At 53.3% G+C, this 13,026-nt stretch overlaps 1 protein-coding gene and 1 pseudogene across 2 annotated transcripts; one reads left to right on the top strand and one right to left on the bottom strand.

Moving 5' to 3' along the window:
* Positions 1–627: 627 nt before the first annotated feature.
* On the bottom strand, positions 628–4,468 carry LOC129478451 (uncharacterized; annotated as a pseudogene).
* A 278-nt stretch (positions 4,469–4,746) lies between these two features.
* LOC129478740 (bile salt-activated lipase-like) lies at positions 4,747–9,421 on the top strand. 2 transcript variants are annotated; one of them, XM_063635750.1, is made up of 3 exons: positions 4,747–4,966; positions 8,351–8,547; positions 8,877–9,421. In XM_063635750.1, exon 3 carries the CDS (start codon positions 8,887–8,889, stop codon positions 9,322–9,324), a length of 438 nt encoding a protein of 145 aa, XP_063491820.1. In that variant the 5' UTR covers positions 4,747–4,966; positions 8,351–8,547; positions 8,877–8,886; the 3' UTR covers positions 9,325–9,421. The 2 variants fall into 2 exon arrangements, with proteins under 2 accessions (XP_063491820.1, XP_055126527.1); XM_055270552.2 differs by lacking the exon at positions 4,747–4,966 and adding an exon at positions 4,977–7,144.
* Positions 9,422–13,026: the final 3,605 nt, after the last annotated feature.

The following is a 13,026-nucleotide window of genomic DNA, read 5'->3' as shown; positions in this document are numbered from 1 at the left end:
CAGTTTGTATAGTACCCTGTAGGACCAGAGATTGCGAGATAGGTTGGGTTCATGGATCTCAACTGACAAATATCGGCTATAGACCCCCCTGGGGGAGACAGGATTGGGTTTGACTTATAAGACTTCCTTTCTTTGACTCAATATGAACCTCAAACCATGTCCTAGGTAAAGACTTAGGGTCATAGCATATATAAGGCTGGCCATTTCCTGGGTCACAAATTGAATAGGTGATCTGATTGTCAGTACAAGTTCCTAGGTGAGTCCCTGTACACTCCTAGTAAGTATAGTATAATACAGTCTTAGTTATACTGTTTCCTGACCATGTAGTGTGTGTACAATGGGGACACCTTTCTAAGGGTGCTTCTTTTAGCATGGTCAAGGAGGGTAATAACAGCAAAACAATGTACAGCATATTCATATCCAGCAAGGACAGAAGAGGGCCTTGCCTGGGGGAGGAGATTGAGCACAGCGACAGAACAATAGCACCGCAGTTAGTAATATAAGGAAAACGACTAGTCCTAAGATTTCTAACCACATTTACTTGCTTGACGAGTCCTCAAGCTTCGGCCGTGCGTAGACTAGTCAGCTTCGGGTGTGTGACTAGAGCGGGGCTTGTCTCCTTAAGCTTCAGCCATGTGTTGACTGGTCAGCCTCCCGAGTGACCAGAGCAGGGCGGTTGTCCTCAGCAGCAGCTTGTTCTCTTCTCAGGATCAGCTGGGTTGGATGATCTGGGTCCTGCTGGCTGGTCCACTTGTTTTGAGCTGTCGCTTTCAGCCAACTGTGGTGGATCCAAGACATAACACCTGCAACTTTAACAGCAACGGGAGTGGACAAGATTACAGTATAGGGCCCATCCCATATGGGTCCTAGAGAAGTTGGATTCCACTTTTTAACCCAAACAGAGTCTCCAGGTTTATTTATTTATTTATTTATTTTTTTTTTTTTTTGAGACGAAGTCTCGCTCTGTCGCCCAGGCTGGAGTGCAGTGGCGCGATCTCGGCTCACTGCAAGCTCCGTCTCCTGGGTTCACGCCATTCTCCTGCCTCAGCCTCTCTGAGTAGCTGGGGACTACAGGTGCCCGCCACCACGCCCGGCTAATTTTTTGTATTTTTATTAGAGACGGGGTTTCACCGTGGTCTCGATCTCCTGACCTCGTGATCCGCCCGCCTCGGCCTCCCAAAGTGCTGGGATTACAAGCGTGAGCCACCGCGCCCGGCCAAGTCTCCAGGTTTAAAGGGGTGTACTGGGTCTGTTAGGCTTATAGGCATCCTTTCTTGTACTCAGCCATAGACCTCTTGCATGGCTATTCCTAAAGCCTGCATTTGCTTTCTTAAGGTTAATTCCTCTAGTTCCTGGAGATCACCTTTAATTTGACCTATGATTTGGGGTTGGCCAACTGAACAAAACCTCATAGGGTAAATACTCAGTTTGGTGGGGGGTGCACCTGTCTTAGAGGAGGACCACAGGCAAAACCTAATCTTATCTCAGATGAGTTTCCTGGCAATATTTCTTCAGTAGCTGCTTGAGTGTCCACTTCATGCATTCCACTTTTCCTTAACTATGCAGCCGATAGGCTGTGTGTAACTTCCAGTTTATTTTTAACAGTCTTGTTAAATCTTGTACTATTTCAGCTACAATTGCCGGCCCATTATCTGACTATAAAGACAGAGGCAGTCCAAACCTGGGGATAATATCTTTTCACAGTACTTTAGTCATTTGTCGTGCTTTTTCTGTCCTGATGGGGAAAGCCTCAACCTACCCTGAAAAAGGTGCAAATAAACACTAGCATATACTGATAGCCTCCGGCACGGGGCATTTCAGTAGTCTATAAGCAAGTTTTCACAAGGCAGGGATCCTTCTCCTGTTCGGTTCCCAGAGGGGTTCCTTTTCGCCTCTTTCTGTAACTTCATATACATTAGCCTTCATCTACATACATTCATATACATTAGCCTTCATCTACATACATTCATATACATTAGCCTTCATCTACATACATTCATATACATTAGCCTTCATCTACATACATTCATATACATTAGCCTTCATCTACATACATTCATATACATTAGCCTTCATCTACATACATTCATATACATTAGCCTTCATCTACATACATTCATATACATTAGCCTTCATCTACATACATTCATATACATTAGCCTTCATCTACATACATTCATATACATTAGCCTTCATCTACATACATTCATATACATTTGCCTTCATCTACATGCATTCATATACATTAGCCTTCATCTACATACATTCGTATACATTAGCCTTCAGTGAGAAATCTGGAATCCAGATACGGCAGAATCCTGCTGCCTTCAACTTCTAATGTGACCATAGACTCCTGGAGGCCCAGTGAGAAGGAGCCCAGTCTGTTTAGTCCTCACGTCCTTCAGCTCCTGGCAGCCCAATCAAATTAGTATCTGGTTCCTCTAAGGTACAGCAGCCCGGCCTATGGCCTCTTTGTCTTGTGGCCTTGGCCATTTCCCTCATTGTCTTCTGGACATTCATCCTTCCAGTGTCCTTTCTTTTTGCGTCTCTCACGTTGATCCCTCTCTAGCCTTGGTCAGCTCTCAAATCCTTGTCTAACTTGAACTCTTCCACGTCCACATCTGCGTCCACATCCTCTCACATTGCTGATTTCTCTTCCTATAAGGGCTGCTGCCAACAGATCTGCCTTTTTCTTAAGCCTTTGATCTGCTTCCTTTTTCCTTCCTTAGTTCTCCTGCTCCTACAGTCAGCTGGCGGGGCTGGGCAAGGACAAACCTGAATATAAAATTCAGCGTGTCGGCTGCCCACCAGTCCTTTACGCTTGGAGAAGAGAGAGATGTTTCTCTTTTTCTTCTCTTCTGTCTATTAAACCTCCGCTCCTAAAGTCCTCGTGTTTGTCCCTGTCCTAAATTTTCCTGGTGCATGACGAAGAACCCCACGGTATACAGACCAGACAATGTAGCGGCTTCAAGGGATTTGAGTGAGGAAGGAATGAATCAGTGGAGCCCAGGGGGGTTTTAGAGCATTGAAACTATTCAGGATGATACTGTGGGGACCAAGGGAGAGCTTTCCCCTTCTCCCTCTGAAGGACCACTGAAAAATCACTGACAGGTTGTCTCATAGGAGAAAGGGCATACATATTTGTTTAATGCGTATACACGGGAACCTTTGAAATGAAGAGCCAACTTCCCGACAGAGCACAGAGCTTAGATACCACCTTGAGGTCCCACAAAGAATGTGGGCTCAGAGCATGGCCAAAACTAGGTTAGGGGCTGGGCGCAGTGGCTCACGCCTGTCATCCCAGCACTTTGGGAGGCTGAGGCAGGCAGATCACTTGAGCTCAGGAGTTCGAGACCAGCCTGGCCAACATGGCGAAACTCCATTTCTACTAAAAATACAAAAATTAGCCAGGTGTGATGGCGGGTGCCTGTAATCCCAGCTACTTGAGAGGCTACAGCAGGAGGATCCCTTGAGCCCAAGAGTTCAAGACTGCAGTGAGCTGTTATTGTGCCACAGCACTCTAGCCTGGGTGACAGTGAGACCCTGTCTCAAGACAAAACAAAACAAAAACCCCAAATCTGTGGACTCCGGGTGACTATGACATGTCAATGTGGGTTCATAAAGTGTAACAGCTGTACCCCCTGGTGGGGGATGTTGATAATGGGGGAGACTGGGGTGGGGTGAAGACATACGGGAAATCTCTGTAACCTTCCTCTAATTTTGCTGTGAACCTAAAGCTGCTCTAAAAATGTACATAAATATAAACTGGGGCCTTCTTTTCCCTCTGCCCTGCCCCAGCCCTCTCCCCCACCTCCTTCCTCTCCCTGCTGCCTCCCCTCTGCCCTCCCCTTTCCTCCTTAGCCACTGTAAATAACACTGCAGCAAAGGCCTGAGGCAAATGCCTTGGCTCTGGGGCGCCCCAGCCGCCTGCAGGCCCCTTATTTCCTGTGGCCAAGCTCCTCCTCCCACCCTCCCGGCCTTTCCCCAGCCTCCCTCGCCCACTAGGCCTCCTGAATTGCTGGGCACCGGCTGTGGTCGACAGACAGAGGGACAGACATGGCTCTGCAGGTCCACTCGGTCCCTGGCACTGGCCACAGGGGTGGCAGAACGGGGGTGGGGTTGGTGTGGGAAGCACAGGCTCCACGTCTCCTGGGGGGCTGTTGGGTGGGAAGGCTCTGGCTGCCCTCGCCCTGTCCCCATCACTGCAGAGGGCTGTGCGGTGGCTGGAGCTGCCACTGAGTGTCTTGGTGAGGGTGACCTCACACTGGCTGAGCTTCTTAAAGGCCCCATCTGAAGACTTTGTTCATGGTGTTCTTTCACTTCTCAGAGCCTATCCTGGCTCCAGGAGTAACACCCGTTCACAGAAAATATGAGTGGCCTCCTCCTCCTCCTCCACAACCTCACACGACCTTCTCCCTTCCCTCCCGCTGGCCTCTTTCCCTCCCCTTCTGTCACTCTGCCTGGGCATGCCCCAGGGCCTTGGCTGGGCCCTTTCTTTCCTCAGGGAAGCCCTCAAGGTTGGGCTAGACTCCTCCCCATCCCCCACCCACACCATGTCCCTCTGAGCCTCTAGTCCTCCTTCCCAGGACATGACAGGCTGGATGGCGACATCTCCCCACCCTTAAATGAGACTGCTTTGTGCTGCTCTGGGATTTGCACCCAGCTTGGACTGCCCGCTCCACGGGCCCCAGGAAAAGCTCGTACAGATAAGGTCAGCCACATGGGTGGGGGGCGCACAGCATGTCACCCTCTCTGTCCCAGAAGTCACGTGCTCGGTCCCCTGTGAAGCCCCTCTGGGGACCTAGGGGACAAGCAGGGCATGGAGACATGGAGACAAAGTGTGCCCTTTTCTCTGACAGTGACACCAAGCCCTGTGAACAAACCAGAAGGCAGGGCACTGTGCACCCTGCCCGGCCCCACCATCCCCCTTACCACCCGCCACCTTGCCACCTGCCTTTGCTCCCAGGTAAGCGGTAACCTGCACAGGTGCACTGTGGGTTTTGGGAAAACTGGATCTCCTTGCACCTGAGGGGGTAGAGGGGAGGGAGTGCCTGAGAGCTCATGAACAAGCACGTGGCCTTGGATCCGGCTCCATAAATACCTGAGGCCCAGAGGGAAGGCCACCCAGAGGCTGACGCACACCATGGGGCGCCTGCAACTGGTTGTCTTGGGCCTCACCTGTTGCCGGGCAGTGGCGAGTGCCGCGAAGGTAAGAGCCCAGCAGAGGGGCAGGTCCTGCTGCTCTCCCACTCAATCAGGAAGTTTCTCAGCCTGGAAACTTCAGGCCAGGCTGAGAAAGAGAGCCCAGCACAGCCCCGCAGCAGATCCTGGGCACTCACTCTCATTTCTATGGGGACAGGTGCCAGGTAAAACACAGGATGCCCAATTCCATTTAAATTTCAGATAAACTGCAAAGAACTGCTGTGTAAGTATGTCCCATGCGATATTTGAAACAAATCTATATGGGCCGGGCACGGTGGCTCACGCCTGTAATCCCAGCACTTTGGGAGGCTCAGGTGGGTGGATCACTTGAGGTCAGGTGTTGGAGACCAGCCTGGCCAACATGGTAAAACCCCGTCTCTACTAAAAATACAAAAATTAGTCAGGTGTGGTGGCCTGTGGCTATAATCCCAGCTACTCGGGAGGCTGAGGCAGGAGAATCGCTTGAACCTGGGAGGTGGAGTGTGCAGCGGGCCAAGATCACGCCACCACACTGCAGGCTGGGTGACAGAGCAAAACTCTGTCTCAAAAAATAAAAAACAAAAAGGAAAAAATGAAACATATACCAAAAAACAATTCACTGTTTACCTGAAATTCAAATGTAATTGGGCTTCTTGAATTTGCATTTGCTAAGCCTGGTGATCCCATCTACCAACCTCTCTGATGGCGACCTTGTTCCCATTTTACAGAAGGGGAAACGGGCCCAGGGGCAGGGAGTGTGGAGAGCAGGCAGACGGGGTGGAGAGAGGCAGGCAGGCAGTTTGCCCAGCATCGCACAGCTGCCACCTCCTATTCCTGTGCAGGAACTTGAAAGCCGGGCTATTCCACACCCGGGTCCGTGTCCCTCCAGAAAGAGCCGGCAGGCAGGAGCTCTCTCGAGGCATCCATAAATTCCGCCCTCTCTGCCTGTGAAGGAGAAGCCACAGCAACCCCAAGCCCCACAGGAAGCCGGTGTCGGTGCCCAGCCCAGTCCCTTCCCCCAGCAGGAGTCACACAGGGGACCCCAGATCCCAACCATGCTGTTCTGCCGCCTGCTGTGTCTCAGGCCCTGGGGACTCCTCTCTCCACCTCTGCTGCCTGCTCTCCACACTCCCTGGCCCTGGGACCTTGAGGTTTGGGCAGTGGTCCTGGGCTCCTGACTCAAAGGAGAGGTCACTCTTCTTCGGCGAGCTCTTCTTGGGGTGCTGAGAGGCCTTTGGCAGGTCAACACAACCCCTCCCCATTCTCCCACCCTGAGGCCCTCAGGCTGGAGAAGCCAAACAAAGCAAGCCCCATGGCCCTGCTGGAAGCAAAGTCTGCTGTGCTGGGCCCAGTGACAGCCGGGCCCCGCCTGCCTCAGCAGCCACTGGGTCCTCTAGAGGCCCGTCCAGGGGTCTGGAGGGCAATGCAGACCTCGCACCATTTTTGGCTGATGGACTGGAACCCAGCCCTGAGAGAGGGAGCTCCTTCTCCATCAGTTCCCTCAGCGGCTTCTAAGTTTCCTCCTTCCTGATTCAGGCCCAGCAAAGAGAGAGGAGAGGGAGGGGCTGCCGCTGAAGAGGACAGATCTGGCCCTAGACAGTGGCTCTCAGCCTGGTGACATGTGGCAGGCCTGGAGACATTTGTGATTGTCACGGCTGGGGAGGGGGTGCTCCTGGCACCTCGTGGGTCGAGGCCGGGGATGCTTTAAACATCCTACAGGGCACAGGATGCCCCCGATGGTGCAGAATCAACCCTGCCCCAAGTGCCCATAGATCAGAGAAGGGAGGACATAGCCAATTCCAGCCCTGAGAGGCAAGGGGCAACTCGGGGGAAGTGGAAGGTACAAGAATCTGCTGGACCCATCCCAGGAGAATAAGAAGAAGACTGTGGTGGACTTTGAGACTGATGTCCTCTTCCTGATGCCCACCGAGATTGCCCTAGCCCAGCACAGAGCTAACGCCAAGTGAGGATCTGGGCGGCAGGTGGCTTCTGGGGGCCTTCCTGGGGTGCTGCACCTTCCAGCTGAGGCCTCGCTGTGGGTGGCTCTCAGGTGTCTGGGTTGTCTGGGAAAGTGGTGCTTGAGTCCCCACCTGTGCCTGCCTGATCCACTTTGCTAAGGCCTGGCAAGACTTGAGGGCCTCTTTTTACCTCCCAGCCTATAGGGGTTCACAAACCCTATGATCCTCTGCCCTGCTCAGCCCTGCACCCCATGGGCCTTCCCACTGGAGAGTTCTTGAGCTACCTTCCATCCCCCATGCTGTGTGCATTGAGAGAACACTGGACAATGGTTTCTATCCACTGACTCTTATGGGCCTCAACTTTGCCAACTTACAAAATAATTTCAGTCCAAGGCCTCATTAAAGACCTTCATGTAATAATAGCCAATTATAATGAAAAATAAGGCCGGGTGCAGTGGCTCACCCTTGTAATCCCAGCACTTTGGGAGGCCAAGGTGGGAGGATCACTTGAGGTCAGGAGTTTGAGACCAGTCTGGCCAACATGGCAAAACCCCATCTCTACTAAAAATACAAATATTATCCAGGCATGATGGTGCACACCTGTGATCCCAGCTACTCAGGAGGCTGAGGCAGCAGAATCAGTTGAACCCTGGAGGTGGAGGTTGCAGTGAGCCGAGATTACGCCACTGCACTCCAGCAGGGGCAACAGAGTGCGACTATGTCTCGAATAAATAAGTAAATAATAAAAATAATAAATAAGTTAGGAATACGAAAAAGATAGGAAAACAAAAGTATACCTAGAAGTCTAGGATGAAAGCTTTACAGCAACTAAGCAGTACGTTTAGCTGTGAGCCTCCTTTCAGTCAAGGCAAAAAGGGAAACAGTTGAGAGCCTATACCTTGTCCAATCTAATCGAAGAATGCACATTAACTTGGAGAGCAAAATGTTTCTTGATACTGAATTCTAGAAGGAAGGTGCCTCACAATGTTTTGTGGAGATGAAGTATAAATTCAAGTGAAATCGTGGAACCCATGAATCCATGAATTTGGTTCTCAGCTTTCCCTTCCCTGGGTGGAAGAAGCCCCATCTCTTCATGGGAATTCCCCAGACACTTCCCTGCTGGCTGCCCGGGACCTCCCTCCAAGTCCGGTCTCTGGGCTGATCGGTCCCCAGTGAGGACCCTGCCTACTCGGGTGGTCTCTCCCCTCCAGGAGTGCCAAGACCTACACCTACCTGTTTTCCCATCCATCTTGGATGCCCGTCTACCCCAAGTGGGTGGGGGCCGACCATGGAGACGACATCCAGTACATCTTTGGGGAGCCCTTCGCCACCCCCACGGGCTACCAGCCCCAAGACAGGACAGTCTCTAAGGCCATGATCGCCTACTGGACCAACTTTGCCAAAACAGGTAAAGCATGGGTTGAGTGCAGGGCGGAGGGCGGCAGCCGAGAAGGGCCTCCCACCACGAGGCCCTGTTCCCTCACTTGCCAGTGGAGGGATTTTGGGCCAGTCACTTAACCTCCCCCTGCCTTGGAATCCTTGTGTGTTTATGGGATAAGAGCTACTGGCAGAGCCCCAAGCCTGTGCATGTGCACAGCCAGTGCCCAGTATGCAGTGAGGGGCATGGTACCCAGCGCCAGCTCAGAGGGCGGGGATGGCTCAGGCGTGCAGGTGCAGAGCAGGGCTTCAGCCCCCAGGGAGTCCCCAGCCCCTGCACAGCCTCTTCTCACTCTGCAGGGACCCCAACATGGGCCACTCGGCTGTGCCCACACACTGGGAACCCTACACTACGGAAAACGGCGGCTACCTGGAGATCACCAAGAAGATGGACAGCAGCTCCATGAAGCAGAGCCTGAGAATCAACTGCCTGCGCTACTGGACCCTCACCTATCTGGCGCTGCCCACAGTGACCGACCAGGAGGCCACTTCCATGCCCCCCACAGGGGACTCCGAGGCCACTCCCATCCCCGCCACAGGTAACTCCGAGTCTGCCCCTGTGCCCCTCACAAGTGACTCCCAGGCTGCCCCGGTGACCCCCTCGGGTGACTCTGAGGCCTCCCCCGTACGCCCTGTGGGTGACTCTGAGGCCACCCCCATGCCCACCTCGGGTGACTCTGAGGCTGCCCCTGTGCCCCCCACAGATGACTCCAAGGAAGCTCAGATGCCTGCAGTCATTAGTTTCTAGCATTCCATGAGCCTTGGTCTCAAGAGTCCGAAAGGGTGCGACCCCAGGGGCTCCCTCCCGTCTTGAGCTCTTCCTGAATAAAACCTCATTCTCCTGTCTGGCGTCTTTCTTTGCTCCCAAGGCTAAGCTGCAGGAAGGAGTGGACCTCAGTCACCCTTACAGCACCAGGTGGGGGCCCAACCTGTGACCCCATCACCTGGCACAATCCCCAGGCTTTGGGGATGTTGATGGTGCCATCCTCATCTCGAGTGGAGGAGGTGGGCCCAGGGAAGCTGACTGGCAGGCCCAGGAGTGGGAGTCAGGCACAGGTCACTCCAGAGCCTGCCCTTCCCTGAATGGAACCAGGCTGCTGGCTCCCAGGGGCTAGATTCTGCCCCAAATGGTGGGAGGGCCTGGTGACAGCTGCAGTCAGAGAGGGAGCTGGGGTCTGGCAGGCTGTGGCCTCCTCTGGACTAGGGGAGCCCAGCCACACCCACGTCCTCTGGGTGCAGGGAGTGAAGTCTGTGTTCTAACTGGGGTCTGGGGACCCTGCCTGGGAAAAGAAAAGGATTCTGCTCCTCCAGCCGGATGCAAGGCGAAGAAAGAATAACACATCACCCCAGAAGGTTGGAAGCAGAGGATAGGGAGGGTGCTGGGCAGTAGGCGCTGGGTAGTGGGTCTCTGGGGGGGGTGCCCAATGGCTCTGGCAGAGCTGACAGGGCAGGGGGCAGAGGGCAGAAGGCAGAGTCAGGAGTACTCCTGCCTCTGCCGGGTCCAAGCCCAGGCACATCACTGAGCACTTGCCCGGCCCGACCTCATCATGGCCTTGTGAGGTGGGTACTGTGCACACCCTCATTTTAGACGTTTATAGATATTTAGAGGAAAACGAGGCCCTGAGAGGGCATCACGTGCCCAAGGTCACTCAGAGCAAGGATTTGAACCCAGGTCCCTGACTCCAAAGCCAGTGCTTGGAACAACATTGGGGGTCTTCTTCCCCACTCCGCACCCACCTTCTAAACAGGCGCTGTGGGGCTCAGACGAGAGAAAATTCTGGAATCCTGAGCAACTTTGCCTGGGGGGCTCCGCGGTGGAGGGCAGCAGCACCCAAGGACCCGCTTGCCATTCTCTCTGCCCCTCCAGCCCACAGGTGGGAGGATAAGGCTCAGGGCCGACAAGTCCTGCGGCCTCATGCAGCAGAGCTGAGCCAGGACGAACCCCATCCCCTGGAGAAGCAGGAGACACCCTGGCTGGCTGTGACCACTTTAGCCACCCTGGGCTTCCTGGGTTGGTCGAGGGGTCTCTGGTGTAAAAAGGGGACTCCCTGTCGAAGACTGAGATGGAGCTGCCCGGCAATGCGGGCCTCCCCCAGCGACTGTCCCTGTTCTCTTGGGCAACGGAAGCCCGAGGATACAATGATGTGTCCCTTCCTTGGCCACACTGGTACCCACAGGGATTATTGTGTTTCTACCTGTGGAGTCAGCTCCCAGGAGCCTCCAGCACTGTGGGAGAAACCCCTGGGACTCTAGTGCCTCTTCCCAACCCTCGGGACTGGCGCCCGCCTCTTGTTCAGAGAAAGCACAGTCATGCCTGTCATTCAGAAAATCACATCCCTGGATGGCCAGGCCACGTCAGAAGGGATGGGCTGTGGGGATCCAGGCGTGTTCTACCTCTGGGCTGCACCCGCCATGCCCCTGCTTCAGTTTGAATGCTTGTCCCTCCCAAAACTCATGCTGAAATTTAATCCCCAATGTGGCAGTATTGAGAGGTGCTGCCTTTAAGAGGTGACTGGATCATCAGGGCCCTGTCCCCGTAGATGGAGTCATCCATTCATGGATTCATGGGTTAGTGGGTTATCATGGGAGGGTAACTGTTGGCTTTGTAAGAGGAAGAGAAACTTGAGCTACCATGTGAGCAGGCTCAGCATCCTCACCACGTGATGCCCAGTACCACCTCGGGACACAGAGTCCCCACCAGCAAGAAGGCCCTCACCGGATGCAGCCTCTCTGAGGCAGGAGGAGAGGGAATTAGGGAAGCCAAGGGTTGGGGCATAAGCAGAGGAACAGCAGGTGCAGCTAGTTCACATAAGCCAGAGAAGAGCAGGTGCAGCCAGTTCTCATAAGCCAGAGAACAGCAGGTGCAGCCCGTTCTAGGCAGGATTGGGGAGCACACAGGCCACATCCTCACTCCTGTGATAACAAGTCAGGAGCTTCCACTTCAACCTCTGATTGACCCTGGGCCAATCCTCCACTTCAGCCTCTGATTGGTCCCAGACTAATCCTTCATAGGGTGTAACCAATTGGAGGCCCCTAAAGGGCATCTGGGTGTTCTTTATAAAAACCCTGAGAAGCATTGCAATTGGGAGGCCCTTGAGTGGTTTGCTCGGGCCTGCTCCCACCCTGTGGGTTGTATGTTCGCTTCTTCAATCAATCTGTGCTTTGGTACGCTGTTTTTTTGTTGCTTTGTCTTTTTTTTTTTGACGGAGTTTCACTCTCGTTGCCCAGGCTAGAGTGCAATGGCACAATCTGGGCTCACTCCAAACTCCGCCTCCTGGGTTCAAGAGATTCTCCTGCCTCTGCCTCCCAAGTAGCTGGGATTACAGGTACCCGCCACCATGCCCAGCTAATTTTTTTGTATTTTTAGTAGAGACGGGGTTTCACCATGTTGGCAAGGCTGGTCTCAGGTACCTCGGCCTCCCAAAGTGCTGGGATTACAGGCGTGAGCCACTGCGACTGACCTGTTTTGTCTGTCATTGCTTCATTCTTTTGTTACTTTGTGAGTTTTGTTTTATTTGTTCAATACACCAAGAACCTGGACAACTCAGTTGGGACCTTCCATCCTATAACACCTCAACCTCGGACTTCTCAGCCTTCATAACTGTGAGAAATTCCTTTTCTTTATAAATTACCTAGTTTTAGGTGTTCTGTTATAAGCAACAGAAAATCTACTTTAAAAGCCTCCATGGCACAGGTGAGCCCTGCAGTGTGTCTGAGTGATGCCTGCAGCTGTCGAGAGGGAGGAGACAGCTCAGAGTCACCTGAAATCCATCTGGCTCTTGCCATTACCGACTCCAGATGATGAAGTTGAAAATACAAGGACAGGCTGGAGGCCATCTGGGGTCCTGCTGGCTCCCAATCCCAGGAAGCCTGGAAGAGCACTGGGGTGAGCTCGGGCCAGTGCATGTTTAGTGTCACAGGGGACATGTTTCAGCACTTCATTGTAAGGCTGTGGCCTTCTGTGCTTGTGGAGCCTCAGTCTCAGTGGCCTTCCTCTTCCCCCAACCCCAACTCCTGTGTTGCATGTTTAACACACCCACCCCCAACCAGGACATAACCAAATCCTACACTGTGGACAAAGAATACAGTCACCCCAGGGGGCTGCAAGCTCTAAAGGCTCAGGGTCCAGCTACCCCTTTAGGATGGGTCAGTAACAACACAACTGACTCTGTAAATTGGTGATCACCTGAGACTGGACCTCAGCACCACACAGACCTGTGCTTCACCTTGGCCATCAAGGGAGAGTATGGAGGTCTTTTGCTGGCAGGAATCAGCACCCTTATCCTGGCAATCAGCACTCACTGGCCATTCATGAGGCTCCAGCAGGACGAGTGGCCACAGTGTGCAGGGCACAGGGGCTGGAGCTTTCCAAGGTGTTTCTGGATGCCATCAATCACACAAGGAGTTGTAGGAATGCTGGCGTCCTGGTTCACGGGTAGACGCTAGAATA

The sequence above is a fragment of the Symphalangus syndactylus genome, chromosome 3, assembly GCF_028878055.3.
Source record: "Symphalangus syndactylus isolate Jambi chromosome 3, NHGRI_mSymSyn1-v2.1_pri, whole genome shotgun sequence".
Classification (NCBI taxonomy): domain Eukaryota; kingdom Metazoa; phylum Chordata; class Mammalia; order Primates; family Hylobatidae; genus Symphalangus; species Symphalangus syndactylus.
The sequence above is the reverse complement of the archived record's forward strand: the minus strand, read 5'-3'. Positions and strand labels throughout refer to the sequence as shown.

Bases quoted from the DNA above. Each gene is read 5' to 3' on its own strand.
- LOC129478740 (XM_063635750.1), top strand. From the start codon at position 8,887: ATGGGCCACTCGGCTGTGCCCACACACTGGGAACCCTACACTACGGAA.